This window comes from Rutidosis leptorrhynchoides, chromosome 3, assembly GCF_046630445.1.
Source record: "Rutidosis leptorrhynchoides isolate AG116_Rl617_1_P2 chromosome 3, CSIRO_AGI_Rlap_v1, whole genome shotgun sequence".
NCBI lineage: Eukaryota > Viridiplantae > Streptophyta > Magnoliopsida > Asterales > Asteraceae > Rutidosis > Rutidosis leptorrhynchoides.
The window spans coordinates 480,237,377-480,257,628 of record NC_092335.1 but is presented as its reverse complement, the minus strand read 5'-3'; the positions used below and the strand labels follow the sequence as shown (position 1 = coordinate 480,257,628).

General features: G+C 33.6%; 1 protein-coding gene across 2 annotated transcripts; it reads right to left on the bottom strand.

The window, feature by feature from the left end:
* Nucleotides 1-12,439: 12,439 nt before the first annotated feature.
* Nucleotides 12,440-19,080, bottom strand: LOC139902875 (probable linoleate 9S-lipoxygenase 5). 2 transcript variants are annotated; one of them, XM_071885545.1, is made up of 8 exons: nucleotides 18,728-19,080; nucleotides 16,378-16,667; nucleotides 15,791-16,028; nucleotides 15,360-15,701; nucleotides 15,175-15,260; nucleotides 14,429-14,536; nucleotides 13,765-14,333; nucleotides 12,440-13,355 (listed from the first exon to the last, which is right to left on the bottom strand). In XM_071885545.1, the coding sequence occupies exons 1-8, from the start codon at nucleotides 18,903-18,905 to the stop codon at nucleotides 12,602-12,604; spliced, it is 2,565 nt and encodes an 854-aa protein (XP_071741646.1). In that variant the 5' UTR covers nucleotides 18,906-19,080; the 3' UTR covers nucleotides 12,440-12,601. The 2 variants fall into 2 exon arrangements, with proteins under 2 accessions (XP_071741646.1, XP_071741645.1); XM_071885544.1 differs by having other exon boundaries at nucleotides 16,378-16,670; nucleotides 18,728-19,079.
* Nucleotides 19,081-20,252: the final 1,172 nt, after the last annotated feature.

Below are 20,252 nucleotides of genomic sequence, written 5' to 3'. Positions count from 1 at the left end.
TTGTACTTTTATGTTCTATGTAAAAATTGCTTGTATTGTTTGTTAATTATCTTTTACGAATCTAATCCTTGTCTATTTTACAGTATAAAAACAAAATGGACGTTAAGGGTAGACAACCGAATATTTTAGAAGACCTACCAGAGGATATGATTGAGGAAATCTTGTCTAGAGTCGGTCAGAATTCATCAGCACATTTAGTTATGGCGAAATTAACTTGTCAAACATTTGAAAGACTTTCCAGAAATGCCTTAGTTTATAAAAGGATTTCCTTTGATAGGTGGGGTATATCACATTGGGGATACCGTAAGTTACGCCGTGTTTTTTTTAAAGCATTAAATGCGGGGAACCCAAATGCAATTTTACGCTATGGGTTAAGAACCTATTTTGACTCAACATATCCCAACATAGGATTTCATGAATTAGAAAGAGCTTCTAACATGCAACATAAAGAAGCATGTTATGCTTAAAGTTTAGTGATGTTCGCTTCTTACCAAAGTGAGAAAAAGAACATCAGATTGCAACTTTTAAATAAAACCTTCCCACAAGTGACGGATTCAGTAGTTGGGGTGAGAAACAAGATTTTTAGATTATTACGGGGCTGTTGGACATTACGAAACCCTCGTCCTTTTGACGACATTACAACATGCTGCCTATCCAATGGTCATAACGGTTATTTTTCACAAGACCAAGGATGGGAAGTCTTCTTAGTAAAACCAGAATGCATGACTTGTTTCTGGACTTATGAATTACGTGTCTTTATTTCCTTTTCTGAACAACTTGCGTATTAACTAGGTTTATCTTCAAAAACTATCCTATATCAAAGTGTACTATATTTCATGTTATATGTAATATAGCGAAGTTGTAAGTTTGAAGAATATTTGTATGTGATATATTATTATAATCAGTTTTTCATATGGAATTGTAGTAGTTGAATTGTATATTAGCTACTAAGTATGAACTTAACGGGTAGGTAGTACCCGAATTTAAACTTATAAAACGCTAATATGAAGAAAAAACTTTTATAAATGAGTTCATAGTATGCTACAAAATACTATTGACTACTCTTAATATTCTGTATGATTAACTTGATTCAGTTGGCTATTTTGAAGGAAATGGCACCGACTACTCGACACACCATGAATATGAGCGAAGAGGAATTTCGTACCTTTATTGCTGCAAACATAGCCGCAGTACAGGTTGCGCTACATACCAACAATAACTCTGAATCTAGCAATGCAGCTAACGGCGCAAGAAATCGTGTAGGATGCTCCTACAAAGAATTCACTGCCTGCAAACCTTTGGAATTTGATGGAACCGAAGGACCAATTGGATTGAAACGGTGGACCGAGAAAGTCGAATCGGTGTTTGCCATAAGTAAGTGTACTGAAGAGGACAAAGTTAAGTACACTACGCATACCTTCACAGGTACTGCGTTAACGTGGTGGAACACCTATCTTGAACAGGTAGGACAAAATGCTGCTTACGCACTACCATGGTCGGCATTCAAGCAATTGATGAACGAGCAGTACCGTCCTAGAAACGAAGTCAATAAACTCAAGGCAGAACTTAGAGAGTTACGAACACAAGGGTTCGACGTTACCACATATGAACAACGATTCACAGAGTTGTGCCTATTGTGTCCGGGAGCATTCGAAGATGAAGAAGAGAAGATCGACGCATTTGTAAAAGGGTTACCAATAAGGATTCAAGAAGATGTGAGTTCACACGAGCCTGCTTCTATACATAAGGCAAGTCGAATGGCTCATAAACTCATAAATCAGATTGAGGGAAGAATTAAAGAGCAGGCGGCCGAAGAAGCCAACACGAAACAACTCAAGAGGAAGTGGGAGGAAAACGGTGACAAGAGTCACCAGTACAACAACAACAACAATTACAACCACAATCGCAACAACTATCTCAACAACCGCAACAACAATCGCAACAATAACCGCTATCCTAACAATAACTACAACAAACATCCCAACAACAACAACAACAACTACAACAACCGTTTTAACAACAATAACAATCCTAACAACAACCTCAATAACAACAACGACAACAAAAACCAAAAACAGCCATGTCATAGGTGTGAAGAAAATCATCAGGGGTTTTGCACGACATTTTGCAACAGGTGTAAAAGAAATGGTCATAGCGCGACAAAGTGTGAAGTCTACAGACCAAAGTTTAACAGAACTAAAGGAACAAATAATGTCGGAACAAGTATTGCCGAAACGAATAGTGTCGGAGCAAGTAATACCAACGCTGTTTGTTATAAATGTGGAAAACTGGGCCACATTAGAAATTGCCCGAATCAGGGGAATACTAATGCGCAGGGCCGTGAAAGAGTTTTCAATATTAATGCGGCAGAAGCACAGGAAGACCCGGAGCTTGTTACGGGTACGTTTCTTATTGACGATAAATCTGCTTATGTTTTATTTGATTCGGGTGCGGATAGAAGCTATATGAGTAGAGAATTTTGTGCTAAATTAAGTTGCCCATTGACGCCTTTGGATAGTAAATTTTTACTCGAATTAGCAAACGGTAAATTAATTTCAGCAGATAATATATGTCGGGAGAGAGAAATTAAACTGGGGATGAAACGTTTAAAATTGATTTAATACCAGTCGAGTTAGGGAGTTTTGATGTAATAATTGGCATGGACTAGTTAAAAAAGGTGAGAGCAGAGGTCATTTGTTACAAAAATGCAATTCGCATTATACGAGAAAAAGGAAAACCTTTAATGGTGTACGGAGAAAAGAGCAACGCGAAGTTAAATCTTATTAGTAACCTGAAGGCACAAAAACTAATAAGAAAAGGTTGCTATGCTGTGCTAGCACACGTCGAGAAAGTCAATTCCGAAGAAAAGAACATCAATGATGTTCCAGTCTCAAAAGAATTTCCCGATGTATTTTCGAAAGAATTATCGGGACTACCTCCACACTGATCGTTGAATTTCAAATAGACCTTGTACCGGGAGCTGCACCAATAGCTCGTGCTCCATATAGACTCGCACCTAGCGAAATGAAGGAACTTCAGAGCCAATTACAAGAACTTTTAGAGCATGGTTTCATTCGACCAAGCACATCACCGTGGGGAGCTCCTGTTTTGTTTGTCAAGAAGAAGGATGGTACATTTAGGTTGTGTATCGACTACCGAGAGTTGAACAAACTTACCATCAAGAACCGTTACCCACTACCGAGAATCGACGACTTATTTGATCAACTACAAGGGTCGTCGATTTATTCGAAGATTGATTTACGTTCTGGGTATCATCAAATGCGGGTGAAGGAGGATGATATTCCAAAGACTGCTTTTAGGATGCGTTACGGTCATTACGAGTTTATGGTTATGCCGTTTGGATTGACGAATGCACCAGCTGTGTTCATGGACCTCATGAACCGAGTGTGTAGGCCATATCTTGACAAGTTTGTCATTGTTTTCATCGATGACATACTTATTTACTCGAAGAATGATCAAGAGCACGAAGAACATTTGAGAAAAGTGCTAGAGTTGCTGGAAAAGAAAAACTGTACGCTAAGTTTTCAAAGTGTGCATTTTGGTTGGAAGAAGTTCAATTCCTCGGTCACATAGTGAACAAAGAAGGTATTCAGGTGGATCCAGCAAAGATTGAAACCGTTGAAAAGTGGGAAACCTCGAAAACTCCGAAATACATACGCCAGTTTTTAGGACTAGCTGGTTACTACAGAAGGTTCATCCAAGACTTTTCCAGAATAGCAAAACCCTTGACTGCATTAACGCATAAAGGGAAGAAATTTGAATGGAAAGATGAACAAGAGAAAGCGTTTCAATTGTTAAAGAAAAAGTTAACTACGGCACCTATATTGTCATTACCTGAAGGGAATGATGATTTTGTGATATATTGTGAGGCCTCAAAGCAAGATCTCGGTTGTGTATTAATGTAACGAACGAAAGTAATTGCTTATACGTCTAAACAATTGAAGATTCACGAACAGAATTATACGACGCATGATTTGGAATTAGGCGCGGTTGTTTTTGCATTAAAGACTTGGAGACACTACTTATATGGGGTCAAAAGTATTATATATACCGACCACAAAAATCTTCAACACATATTTAATCAGAAACAACTGAACATGAGGCAGCACAGGTGGATTGAATTGTTAAATGATTACGACTTTGAGATTCGTTACCACCCAGGGAAGGCAAATGAGGTAGCCGACGCCTTGAGCAGAAAGGACAGAGAACCCATTCGTGTAAAATCTATGAATATAATGATTCACACTAACCTTACTACTCAAATAAAGGAGACGCAACAAGGAGTTTTAAAAGAGGGAAACTTAAAGGATGAAATACCCAAAGGATCGGAGAAGCATCTTAATATTCGGGAAGACGGAACCTGGTATAGGGCTGAAAGAATTTGGGTACCAAAATTTGGAGATATGAGAGAAATGGTACTTAGAGAAGCTCATAAAACCAGATACTCAATACATCCTGGAACGGGGAAGATGTACAAGGATCTCAAGAAACATTTTTTGGTGGCCAGGTATGAAAGCCGATGTTGCTAAATACGTAGGAGAATGTTTGACGTGTTCTAAGGTCAAAGCGGAGCATCAGAAACCATCAGGTCTACTTCAATAACCCGAAATCCCGGAATGGAAATGGGAAAACATTACCATGGATTTCATCACTAAATTGCCAAGGACTGCAAGTGGTTTTGATACTATTTGGGTAATAGTTGATCGTCTCACCAAATCAGCACACTTCCTGCCAATAAGAGAAGATGACAAGATGGAGAAGTTAGCGCGACTGTATTTGAAGGAAGTCGTCTCCAGACATGGAATACCAATCTCTATTATCTCTGATAGGGATGGCAGATTTATTCCAAGATTCTGGCAGACATTACAGCAAGCATTAGGAACTCGTCTAGACATGAGTACTTCCTATCATCCACAAACTGATGGGCAGAGCGAAAGGATGATACAAATGCTTGAAGACATGCTACGAGCATGTGTTATTGATTTCGGAAACAGTTGGGATCGACATCTACCGTTAGCAGAATTTTCCTACAACAACAGCTACCATTTAAGCATTGAGATGGCGCTGTTTGAAGCACTTTATGGTAGAAAGTGCAGGTCTCCGATTTGTTGGAGTAAAGTGGGGGATAGACAGATTACGGGTCCGGAGATAATACAAGAAACTACCGAGAAGATCATCCAAATTCAACAACGGTTGAAAACCGCCCAAAGTCGACAAAAGAGCTACGCCGACATAAAAAGAAAAGATATAGAATTTGAAATTGGAGAGATGGTCATGCTTAAGGTTGCACCTTGGAAAGGCGTTGTTCGATTTGGTAAACGAGGGAAATTAAATCCAAGGTATATTGGACCATTCAAGATTATTGATCGTGTCGGACCAGTAGCTTACCGACTTGAGTTACCTCAACAACTTGCGGCCGTACATAACACTTTCCACGTCTCGAATTTGAAAAAATGTTTTGCTAAAGAAGATCTCACTATTCTGTTAGACGAAATCCAAATCAACGAAAAACTTCAATTCATCGAAGAACCTGTCGAAATAATGGATTGTGAGGTTAAAAGACTTAAGTAAAACAAAATACCAATTGTTAAGGTTCGATGGAATGCTCGTAGAGGACCCGAGTTCACCTGAGAACGAGAAGATTAGATAAAGAAGAAATACCCGCACTTATTTCCAGAAGATACGTCAACACCTCCAACTGCTTAAAATTTAGGGACGAAATTTATTTAACGGGTAGGTACTGTAGTGACCCGAACTTTTTCATGTTTATATATATTAAATGAAATTGTTATTTACATGATTAAGTGTTTCCAACATATTAAGCAATCAAACTTGTTAAGACTTGATTAATTTAAATAGGTTTCATATAGACAATTGACCACCCAAGTTGACCGGTGATTCACGAACATTAAAACTTGTAAAAACTATATGATAACATATATATGATTATATATATAGTTAACATGATATTATGATAAGTAAGTATCTCATTAGGTATTTTAACAATGAGTTATATACATAAAATTGAGTTTATTGAATTAAGAAACTCGAAACGATATATATAACGATTATCGTTATAACAACGTCTTACTAAATACATATGAATCATATTAAGATATTGATACACTATGCTTAATCATGATAAATGATAAGTAAACATATCATTAAGTGTATTAACAATGAACTACATATGTAAAAACAAGACTACTAACTTAATGATTTCGAAACGAGACATATATGTAACAATTATCGTTGTAACAACATTTAACTGTATATATATCATACTAAGATATATTAATATATCATAATATCATGATAATGTAATAATTTAACATCTCTTTATATATAATAAACAATGGGTTAACAACATTTAACAAGATCGTTAACCTAAAGGTTTCAAAACAACATTTACATGTAATGACTAACGATGACTTAACGACTCAGTTAAAATGTATATACATGTAGTATTTTAATATGTATTCATACACTTTTGAAAGACTTCAAGACACTTATCAAAATGCTTCTAATTAACAAAAATGCTTACAATTACATCCTCGTTCAGTTTCATCAACAATTCTACTCGTATGCACCCGTATTCGTACTCGTACAATACACAGCTTTTAGATGTATGTACTATTGGTATATACACTCCAATGATCAGCTCTTAGCAGCCCATGTGAGTCACCTAATACATGTGGGAACCATCATTTGGAAACTAGCATGAAATATCTCATAAAATTACAAAAATATTAGTAATCATTCATGACTTATTTACATGTAAACAAAATTACACATCCTTTATATATAATCCATATACCAACGACCAAAAACACCTACAAACACTTTCATTCTTCAATTTTCTTCATAAATTTGATCTCTCTCAAGTTCTATCTTCAAGTTCTAAGTGTTCTTCATAAATTCTATAAGTTCTAGTTTCATAAAATCAAGAATACTTCCAAGTTTGCTAGCTTACTTCCAATCTTGCAAAGTGATCATCCAACCTTAAGAAATCTTTCTTATTTATAGTAAGATATCTTTCTAATACAAGGTAATACTTATATTCAAACTTTAATTCAATTTCTATAACTATAACAATCTTATTTCGAGTGGAAATCTTACTTGAACTTGTTTTCGTGTCATGATTCTGCTTCAAGAACTTTCAAGCCATCCAAGGATCCTTTGAAGCTAGATCTATTTTTCTCATTTCCAGTAGATTTATCCACAAAACCTGAGGTAGTAATGATGTTCATAACATCATTCGATTCATATATATAAAACTACCTTATTCGAAGGTTTAAACTTGAAATCACTAGAACATAGTTTAGTTAATTTCTAAACTTGTTCGCAAATAAAAGTTAATCCTTCTAACTTGAATTTTAAAATCAACTAAACACATGTTCTATATCTATATGATATGCTAACTTAATGATTTAAAACCTGGAAACATGAAAAACACCGTAAAACCTGACATACGCCGTCATAGTAACAACGCGGGCTGTTTTGGGTTAGTTAATTAAAAACTATGATAAAATTTGATTCAAAAGTTGTTCTTCTGGGAAAATGATTTTTCTTATGAACATGAAACTATATCCAAAAATCATGGTTAAACTCAAAGTAGAAGTATGTTTTCCAAAATGGTCATCTAGACGTCGTTCTTTCGACTGAAATGACTACCTTTACAAAAACGACTTGTAACCTATATTTCCGACTATAAACTTATACTTTTTCTTTTTAGATTCATAAAATAGAGTTCAATATGAAACCATAGCAATTTGATTCACTCAAAACGGATTTAAAACGAAGAAGTTATGGGTAAAACAAGATTGGATAATTTTTTATTGTTGTAGCTACGGGAAATATTGTAACAAATCTATATTAATCATATCCTAGCTAACTCATATTATATTATACATGTATTCTAATATATTATGTAATCTTGAGATACCATAGACACGTATGCAAATGTTTTGACATATCATATCGACCCATGTATATATATTATTTGAAACAACCATAGACACTCTATATGCAGTAATATTGGAGTTAGCTATACAAGGTTAAGGTTGATTCCAAAAATAGATATACTTTGAATTGTGATCTAGCCTGAGACGTGTATACACTGGGTCGTGGATTGATTCAAAATAATATATATCAATTTATTTCTGTACATCTAACTATGGACAACTAGTTGTAGGTTACTAACGAGGACAGCTGACTTAATAAACTTAAAACATCAAAATGTATTAAAAGTGTGGTAAATATATTTTGAACATACTTTGATATATATGTACATATTTGTTATAGGTTCGTGAATCGAACAGTGACCAAGTCTTACAACCCGATGAAGTAAAAATATGTGAAAGTGAGTTATAGTCCCACTTTTAAAATCTAATATTTTGGGATGAGAATACATGCAGTTTTATAAATGTTTTACGAAATAGACACAAGTAAATGAAACTACATTATATGAGTGAATGATCGAAGCCGAATATGCCCCTTTTGCTTGGTAACCTAAGAATTAGTAAACCGATCTACTAATTGACGCGAATCCTAAAGATAGATCTATTGGGCCTAACGAACCCCATCCAAAGTACCGGATGCTTTAGTACTTCGAATTCGTTTTTATCATGTCCGAAGGATTTCCCGGAATGATAGGGGATATTCTTATATGCATCTTGTTAATGTCGGTTACCAGGTGTTCACCATATGAATGATTTTTTATCTCTATGTATGGGATGTATATTGAAATATGAAATCTTGTGGTCTATTATTATGATTTGATAATATATAGGTTAAACCTATAACTCACCAACATTTTTGTTGACGTTTTAAGCATGTTTATTCTCAGGTGATTATTAAGAGCTTCCGCTGTTGCATACTAAAATAAGGACAAGATTTGGAGTCCATGCTTGTATGATATTATGTAAAAACTGCATTCAAGAAACTTATTTTTGATGTAATATATTCTTATTGTAAACCATTATGTAATGGTCGTGTGTAAACGGTATATTTTAGATTATCATTATTTGATAATCTACGTAATGCTTTTTAAACCTTTATAGATAAAATAAAGGTTATGGTTGTTTTAAAAATGAATGCAGTCTTTGAAAAACGTTTCATATAGAGGTCAAAACCTCGCGACGAAATCAATTAATATGGAACGTTTATAATCAATATGAACGGGACATTTCAGATGATTTACAAGATAAGTTGCCGTGGCAAGTGCTTCCGGCCAAAAACTTCTCGAAACATTTGATTCTATTAGTAAAGCCTGAGTTATTTATAAACTAATACGATTTTTTCTCTCGGCTACTCCATTTTGTTCAGGGGTATGAGCACACGAAGTTTGGTGAATAATTCTTTTTTCTTGACAAAATTGTTTCATAGAGGTGTTTACAAATTCTCATCCATTATCTGATCTTAAAACTTGTATGTTTGTTTCAAATTGAGTTTGAATCATACTATAAAACATAGAGAATTTTTCAAACATTTCCGATTTATTTGTTAAAAAATAAGTATAAGTCATTCGTGTGCAATCATCAATAAAGAGTAAAAAAATATCGAAGATATTTGCCCCCGTTAATTGGAGCTGGACCCCACACATCCGAGTGAATTAATGAAAAAGGAATATTTTTCCTTCATTTACTAGGTTTAAAAGTACTTTTATGATTTTTTTCCAAAATACAAGTCTCGCAAGTTAAAGTGGTATTTGGTGTAAATAATTTAGGAAAAATAAGATTTAAATAACTTGCGAAAGGGTGACCTAACCTTCTATGCCATAGCCAAACCTCTCTATCAGGTGTTCCGTGTGCAAGCATCACGGTACCTTGTTGGGTTACTTCGTCCACATAGTATAACCCATCTCATTCGGTGCCACGTCCAATAATCACCTCAGTTCTGATATCCTGAAGGATACAGGAAGTGGGGTGTAATAGAACAGAACAATTTAGTTCTTTTGTAACATGGCTAATTGATAACAATTTATGAGACATAGCCGGAATATATAAACAATTAGATAGTTTCAAAGTCGGAGTAATTTCTATCTTCCCACCTCCTTTTACTTGTACAATTCCTCCATTGGCAGTCTGAATTTTATTTATCGGAGTTTTCAATTCAGAACAAAAATCGGATTTTTCAAAAGTCATGGTGTGAGTAGCACCACAGTCAAAAATCCATTCGTTACTTTTTGTGTTATTTGAAACTACATTTGCTTTACCATTTAAAACTCCATTGTCAACCATATTACTATTACTATTACTATTACTAATATAACTAATAGACAAAATTTGTCTTATTAGTTATGAATAGTACTATTTAATATTTCATTTTCCACACACTCAACCCCCTAACTTTCATTAAATACAAATCGAACCCCCCATTTTATAGTACTATTTAATATTTCATATTTCACACACCCAACCCCCTAACTTTCATTAAAATACAAATCGAACCCCCCCATTTTATGCCTATATTCTAAAATATTATTTATCCCATCACTTACACTAAAAATATTGAATAATAACACTCACCACGCTACTACTGTGCTACTTTTTTTTTGTCTCAAACGATAAAAAAACAACTTTCATAAAAGGAACAACCCTTCAATGCTACTAAAAGATGTCGAAAAATATTCTTTTTTACAAAATAGATCAACTAATTTAAAAAAAAAAAAAAAAACCCGAACGCTAAAAGAAGCAACTTTCACAAAGGAACAACCCTTCAATGTTAGATGTCGAATTTTTTTTTTTTACAAAATAGATCAACACTTTTTTTTTAACTCGCATTCAAAAAGAAGCCCCCAGCTCGAAGCGAGGGCTCCACAACTAGTTACTTCTAAAATTTGTGGTATTGTTGTGCAATTTCTTATCAACCATGGGGTTATTTAAAAAAGTTGTAGAGATGGAGGGACCCTTTTGCAATATTTGGTCAACAGGGCACTTTTGATCCATGTAACTGTTTTTGATCCTTAATTGCTCGGATTTCATACTTTGTATGCTGAAATTGTAGCAGCTGGTTTGAGTAATTGAGCTACCGTCATCTTTGGACATGGCAGCTACGTTTAAGAAGCTAATTTACTGCTTCTTTATTTTTGAGTGTTTTGATTCAACACCAAAGCTCTTATACCATGTGATAATTTATGAACTGAAATGTACTAATGTTTTATTGAGATACTGATAAACTTAAGTTGATTTTTACAACTGATATGGTTCTCTACTTATACAATAGTTTGAACGGCTATATCATCTATTTTAGGCATGGAGCCTTTGACTAACTATGAGAACTATTTTACTATATCTAAACTTGGAAGGTGTCTGTTCTGATTTACTGTACACTTGGACTATATTGTAAATGAATCTTTTGATCTTGGGAAATGATGATGTAAAAGGTTAACTTTTCTTTAATTCTAACATATATAGATTAGATTACGTGGTTTAAAAGTTATATATCAAACAGGTTAAACTTCGTAGAAATGAATAAGGCTTCGTATTTTAGTTATGTTCAACGCGCCTTTTGTTTGAAAAGGTCTGTCATGATAGATTATAACCAACATGAATATATTATACAATTTATGTTATATCTTCAATCTTCAAGTTGTGAGAAAACAAAGGAGTACATCTTATTAAGTCACTTTCAACTTTTCAAGTCAACTTTAGAATTTTTGTTATTTTTATTTATTGATGATTTATTCAGAGTTAATAGTGCTTTGCGGATCATTTGGATTATTAAAATTCTAAATGATTTGCATATTTTGTTTAGTTATTTTGTGATAATAAGTCTGCTTTGCTCTTAATTGCTAATCCTATATTTCATGAGAGATCTAACGGTCTAGTCATTACAAATGGGTTGTGTTGACCCAAATCACCAATTATCCAAAATAATTAAAAATGCCAAACTGGTTTATACATGAACGCATGCTCATATATCCATCGTCTATAGAGGTTTTCCCAAAACTCAAAGTACAGGTTATGTAAAAGTTTGTTAACCTGAGCTTCCATGGCGACAGCATCCATCTCAGCTAGAACATCTGCTTTTGTTTTTGAATCGTTGCTCAATTGATCTAAATTATCATACTGATACAGAGTCCAAAACTTTTAATTTTTTAATTGAAAAAAAATGATATCTGATTATTATTGAGGACCTAGACAGGATGGGTAGGGATGACAACGGGCGAGAAAAGATCCACGACCCGCGGGTATCCGCTCTGTGATGGGCGGGTAAACCCATGAAATCGTACCCGCGGCACATGTATGGGTAGAAAAGTGTACCAGCCAACGGGTCAGGCAGGTCATAGTCATTAACAGGTCTGCTTAAAATTGAAGATTGAAACCCTTATTGTAAATATTATGAAATACAGAAATAGACAACCCACATTCTGTGAACTGTTATTCTAAACAAACTCACAGCAGACAAGTTTTACAACAAATAAATTTCATTTCATTATTACTTCAAATAAGGCAACCAGATACATTAAAAGATAGACTTACAGACAAACTTTACAACATGTTATTATTAGGCTGCAAGGTAAAAAAATTTGTATAAACAAAAAAAAAAGTAAATATATGAAGTTTGATTTGCTTCTTCACATTGACACACTATTTGGTATTCCCATTCCTGTAAGTCCTTCATTGCTGGATGGGTACAAAAGTGTATAAGGTACTTCAACCTTTCCAACCCTATTTTTTAAACTTTCATCAGTGTTCCTTTGTACTATTCTACCTTCAATGTCCCTAAGCGTATTGCCAAATTTCTCAAACGCCATTAATGGTTCCGAATCCATTGTCCACTCGGGGCACTCACGTTGCCCAAGGTAAAGCTCATCGGATGCATGTCTTGACAATATCTCAATCAAAGACACTCCAATAAGCGCTTGAAGTTGAGCCGTAATTGTTTTCAAGAAAACGTTATCGGGATTCTCTTTAAGTTCTTCGTACTCTGGAGTGTTTGGTTCAGGCATAAATTGTCGACTTAGAGTTGGACGATTAGGAAGATAACCAGCATAAGTGTATTGACCAAAGTTGACGGCTGCATGAAGTGCAGAAGCCACCCATATGATTGTAGTGCAAGAATATATTAATTCTTGACAAGTATGCATTTTTGGCCACCATGTTTCGTCTTTCTTGTCACCATGGCCCACTTCTCGAAGTTCCGTCCACCATGATTGGAGTTCGGTGTCATTTTGAACCGTTTCATCGCTCGTGTAGTAGAAGGTACAATATTCCTCAACCCATGTCTTGATAGCTAACCAAATATCGAGACCATCGACTGCGTATGGGTAATCCTCAATCACCAAACGAAGCCCATTGGGAGAACTCGAATCCTCAATTGCCATTCCCCTGTATATTTGAAGTGTTAGTATATAACATTAGCTAGAAGACTGGTGATGTTTACAATAATTGCTTCTTTTATTAAATTTAAAGTTTTTTTTTTCTTTTCAAAATGAAATCTTTAGGATTGTCGTTAACATGCATAAAAATATTGTACATAACAGTTTAAGTTTTGTTTTTTTTTTTTTTTTTTTTTTTTTTTTCCTTCTAAACGCAACCAGGCTGTATTTATAAAAAGGATTTTGTTAACAACAGACGTATGTCGTTAACACACTTAAAACACTTGTATATAGCAGAAATAACTTTACAGTGACAGTTACATAATTGTACAAGTATTTTATGCTGGTTAATGACAGTCCTAAGGGCTATCATTAGCAACATCCTTAAAAAAAATTCTAAATTTATTCATATTATATACCTTTTGACAAGATCAACGGGGAGTGCTTGATCAGTGAACACCCAATCTTTGTATATGAACGACGACATTTCCATGGCATATTTCCCCGGGAAGACGGTTTCCTCAAGAATACCTCCGCCATTGATCAAGATTTGTCTAGCTAAAGCATTAATGTTCATTGTATCACGAAAATGAGGTTGAAGTAGTTTGTGGATCGGATGAAGCACACTCAATTGCCTATGTGTGGCAATCACAAATGGCTCAATAACAGCATGTGTATTCAACCAGTGACTTATCAGTTGATGGACCCCACTGTCGTTCACTGCTACATACGCTTTCGCTAACTGCCAAATCGACCCCTCGACTCCATCTTCAGCTGGGGTGTAAACTTTACTTATAGCACCAAATTGATCACCTTCTGGATTAGGTAAACTTAACTCAATTGCTAATGTATTTAGTGTTCCATCTTGTTGCAAAAATAGCAATGTTCGTGTGGCGTAAATCTTGGTGGATGTTGCGTTTATTCGCCTCACATATGGCATTAGTGAATCATGGTGATCCAATATGAATAGTCTGTTTGACTTCAATGCCTGCAGGGCCAAAATTTACAAACTTGTTATAATTTAATTATCATAATTCATAATTAACAAGCTAATGATAAACACTGGATTTAATTTTATGTTACCTCTTCTATCTCTAAACCATCAAGTTTATTCTCAATGTGGGATGATGTTATAGAACTGTTTTGGTTACCGTAGACTGCTACGTCTAGTTTGCTTGTTGGCGGAAACTCCTGTAAATATAAAGTAGACTTACACGTTAAACCGTATATAAATCAAAGTAATTACAATATTAACTATGATTTATAGGAAATTATGTTGGAAAAATTGGTTTCAAGAGCAAATTTTCAAACTTTGGACCAGATATGTATATATGGGATATATAACATATATCAGTGACATTAAATATGGCTATAAAGCTTGTAACAAGGGCTTTGCAACGGTATATATATTATGTGTCAAAAGTTATGTTGTAGGGAATGAGATAACGTGCTCTAAAGAGAGGTGGTTGGATGATCAAATGGGTCTGTTTTGACCCTTGACCCATTTAATGGGCTGCTGTAGCATCAGGAGAGTGGGCTGTTCAAAACAAGTAACCCATCAATGGGCTGTTATGTAGACTTGTGATCCACAGTGTTAAATGGTTCAGTTTTGATACATGACTCATTAAGAGTAAATGGGTTGCTTTAACATGTCCCATGTTCCTTAATCTGTACACTCCACTTCACTTCATTTACAGCAGGGGCGATCAAAAGGCTTAACTAATCTCTTAATCAAGACCTATATATATGTTATATATACATATAACATATTTAGGTCCAAAGTTTGAAAATTTGCTCTTGAAAACCAATGTTTTTAACAAACTATATACCTTCAGTAGACGAATGCTAACAGGGTTAACACCGGCTAACATTTCTCTTGCAAATTCAGCATCAGTCCTCCATGCAGATTTATCCGCTGATGATATACAAGTCGGAATCTCATTTCATGATCATATAACATATAACATTGATATATAAATAAAGTAAAGATCTTTAATAATTATTGATTTGGTACCTTCAATAACTTGTGGCATGGGGAACTTGGCAAGTCCAGCACCATCTGTTTCAGAAACTACTTTCAACAACTCAAAAGGAATATTCTTTCGAATTTTTTCAAGTAACGGACTATCAGGTATCTTGATTCCTCCTTCGTACGTTTTCAACACATCTTCGAAAGTATCAAATTCAGTAGGAGTGGTGTCAGTTAGACCCTGAGCTTCTGAAACAAGAAATTGTTCAATTGATCTTATTCCATAAGCAAGAAAATCAGAGAGCTTCACGTGTCCAAATCGTTCATCTCTTGGAACGTATATGCTTAAGCTCTCCAAAAGTGGAATTCTGCTCTCAGTTTCAGGATCTGTAATCATCAAAAAAATTCATTAGTAAGTATGGTTTAATATAATCTAAACAATTAATTCTTGAATACGAAAGAGTAAGTTAACGAACCTGCTTTGGTTGGTGGTCTGCCTGTTCTTCCTCTACGTGGATACGGGTACATAGAAGACCCTCCAAGAACTGGTCGTGCATCGTCCACGTCATCAGGATTTCCCAAATCGTTGTAAAGCGCATAATCGTAGACCCTGTCCCATTCTTGAAGCTCCCCAGAGCCATTACCTCTCAAAATAGCCAATTCTTCTACTCTATACGGACGTAGTAACTCAGGCGTCTCACCAGGTAAATAAGCCTACACAAATATGTATCACCACTTAATAAGTCTCAACCGAATAGCAAAAAGCCAAAAAAACAAGTACTCCCTCCGTACTAATTTAATAGTCCACGGGACAACAAACAGTTTAAAAATGTCATCACAATGTACTTTTTCTTGCTTTACAGTTTTACCCTGACTGTCTGTACATGCATATATTTTAGGATGGGTATAAAAGAACTTTACATCATTATTTTTATCTATTTATTATGAAAGTGGACTATTAATTTGGCACAATACAAAAAGGAAAATTGCACTATAAAATTGGAATGGAGTAAGTATTACTATGTTAGAGACTTTTGGGAAACAGAAAAGGTAATCACTTTACCTTATTTGCGAAGAAAACACGGTCATTCGTGTAACGTTTTGAAGGATAAACCCATGAGTTACAGACAAAATGGACTTGACCATGACCGGGAACGTTGTCGAGGGTGAGTGTCTTGAGAAAGAATTCACTATGGTGATCATTTTTGACCAAAAAAGCTCCTGGAAGTCCAATTTCTTCATTCCAATCAAAACTAATTTCATATGTGAAGTCCTTGATTGTAAGAGGGTTACTTATTGTAGTAATCCACTTTTTTAAGATTGCTGGTTTTCCCAGCTTTCCTTTTAATATACCTTCTGACCATAAAAAATAAATAATAATAACTGTCAGCTTAAGTTTGACAAATAATATTATCAGTACTATGTTAAAATTAAATATTTCGAACTTTGAAAATGATATATGGAGATATCAATCATTTAGAGAAAGGTATAACATATAGAAGGGATATAAACAAATTTAATATGATCATATGCATGACAGCATGAGAATGCCATTGTTTTATGGATGTAAATTAAATATTCCTTCAGTTGAAGATATTAATTTGTGAAATTCTTATAAAAATTTAGGTAATATCATTATTAATGAAGAAACAAGAAATTTTAAAGCTAGGCTCAGACGTTTTCACTGATACATATTATTCTCAGGGTGGGAACCTGAGTGGGTCAGCTAGCATTTCCGCTTAGCTGTCACACAAAAAATAAAAATTAATTTGTAAATAAAATACAAAATCCGCCTTTAAAAAAAAAAGAAAAAAAAAAAATCTAGAGATTTGGTATTTCGTAGTAGGTATCATGATGGATATAATTATAATTATAATTAATCATTATTATAGATATAGATATAGTTGCTTCCAAACTTATGTAAAAGGTAAAATTCGAATAATACTTAATTCATTAATATTATTGAATATTGAATTTTTAAATTGTCTTTTAAAGTTACAGCCAGTGAACAGACGTATTATTACCATCTTTAACCTTTCGTATTAAATGACCAACTCTTTGCCAAACAATAAAAATTACTGTAAGATAAATGAAATTTATGTTATTTGTAATATTTACAGAGTTTTTGTATTTTTTGTATTACTCTTGGATTTATGTTATGAGTTTTTGTAAAACTGCAGAGTTTATGTAAATCTTTGCAGAGTTTATGTTTACGGATTTATGTTTACGTATTTATGAGTTTTTGTAAAACTTGGAATTTTCTACTTTTCTGTATATATTAATATAAGTGTTTATAGCCATGTTTATAGCCAATGAGGCCTTGCTTCATTGGTATCCATGTTTTATGGATTCGAGAGTGACCCAAGTTCGAGTCTAACAACTAACAACTAACTTTGCTTTAAAAAAAAAAAAAAAAAAAAAAAAAATATAAGTGTTTATAATTAATACATATCATCATGAAATTGTATATAAGAAATTATATGAATCAGCGTACATTTCTTTAATCACAATAGGAACTACAATTGTATTTGTATACCTCAAATAATATATATGAAATATGAAATTATAAAAATTCTGTTGCCTATAAAAAAAAATAATATATATGAAGTATTAATTAATTAAAACTATTTCCACAAACTTTGACGGACGAAATGTTTTCATAGATAACGTAAATCACTTTTATAGGTATTTTGTATTATTTAAGGTTTATATTTAGTTGTATTGTATAACCTATCAAGAAATGATAATCCGTCGATTTTAATGTTGATTTTACATTAGATGATAATCCATCAATTTTAATGTTAGATTTTGCATTAACAATTATTTAAAGGTCGCTAATTACATACATCGTTAATCGTTAATAATTGAAAAATAATGTTAATCAATTTTAGAGGTATCTTTTGCATTGTGTAAATTTTTAAATCATTACTTTTAAAAAGCATATGTTCGCGCTTGCTTTTTCAAAAGCTGTAGTTTTCTTTCAACAAAACGTGGATAATAGTTTTTTTACTAAACACATTACATATTATTATTTCTCCAAATTATTATGTTTTGTTAACATATATTCAATTAACTTTTTTTCAAACACAGACCCATGCACCCCCAAACATATGAAGCCCACTAATTTTCTCTCTCGGTCTCTACCATAAAATGTAACATGTTTTCTAATTATTTTTTTAAACAATTTTTTAAGGTTTTCTAGTTAGGTCTATTTAACGATTTCTAAAAATAAATTATAACTTTCATATGGAGTACTCCAAGATTAATTTTCCTTCCAAAAACATCACGTATTTATAAATAAAAAATTCCAACTACTATCTATCTCATTCGTACACAATGTACATGCATATACTTCTAGGTTTTCATGCATAATATATAAATTAATGATGAATATGAATAATCGTATGAAATACCCGAGGATTCGTTATCAGGTTGAACCGTGCTAATAAGTTGAAAAGAAACATTTTGGCCAAACAACTCGTATACTCGATCAAAAAGCGATTCGCCAACGTCATTAACATCCAACGTGTTTTTCTTATTCAACACCACTCTCCCTTTCACCATTCGTGACTCGTCTATTGCAGAAACCATGATAGCACTACTAACTTAAGTTTGTATATAGTTTGCGTATATCTGTGTAAGTATATGTGTGTATATTGTGATCTTGTTCTTGTGATTAGAATAGAATACAATGATTTGTAGTAGCTGTAGTTTATGTTTAATATAATGAAGTTATGACAAAGATATTTATAGGCAAAAGTATAGCCAAGTTGTTTTGAATAATATTATAATAGACAGATTCGTATGTATATTTAGCAGCCTTACTATGAAAGTAGAAAAGTAAGATTCATTCTTATTTTTATAATTAACTGAAAATTGATGGTCAAGAAAAAGACATGATATTGGGACATATTTATCACCTAACCGATGAACACGCTTTTCATGTATTTTGACTTTGTCTTGGGAAGACGTACTATTTATTTTCACCGGTGGCTATAAAAAGTTCATTGATTTGATCAATCTACTAGTAAACGGTGTAACGACATTTTTATTGTCAACCATGTATAAATTTCCAACCACATATATATTATATATATGGATGGATATGATATGGATAGATATATAGATATATTGTACCATTGTTTTGGATACGTTTTCTTACGTGTTTAGGAATTTTTCATATATGGTGGTAGCACAACTTAACTTACTAACATATCTTGTAATTTGAATTCATTTATTATAGGTTTCATCCTTAAAAATAATTGAGTTTCTTTTTTTCATGATGTTAGTACATAAAACGTATAACTCGCTAGTTCATTATTCATTTATCACGTTTATCTGTAATTAATCATTGTAATCTGGATATTTTATTGTAAATGGACCTTAGTATTGTTTGGTTGATTAAATTATATGCTTAGCATGTTTATAATATTAGATCGTAAGTTAATCACATATAAGTTCGTTAAGGTTAAATCTAAGTTCATCCGCACGGATGAGTATATCATTCGTACAGATGAAATTCTTCAATATGAATGAGACATCTGCAGGACAAGGCACTCATCCATACGAATGTATATCAGGTCAGTACATATATGGATTATAGGTTTCATTATTAGGTTACTCACTTTCACACAACCCTAACTGCAGTCACTTTGTTCTTTGCGTCCCAAATCGTTTACACAACTCTAGGATCGATTTGTAAGTCTAGAATCGTTCATCTAATCACTAAAATCGTTTACACAATTCTAGGATTCCGATCTATTGATTTATTGATTGAGTATACGATCGGTTTAATCCGTTAAATAGGCTCCACACGTGAGGAACTGGATCAAAAGAGACTCTCACGTACAATAGTTATGTAGTAGAGATGAAATCCAAAATAAACCATCAACTATAACCCTAAAGAATTAGATTTTGTAAACGACGTCGAGGAAGAAT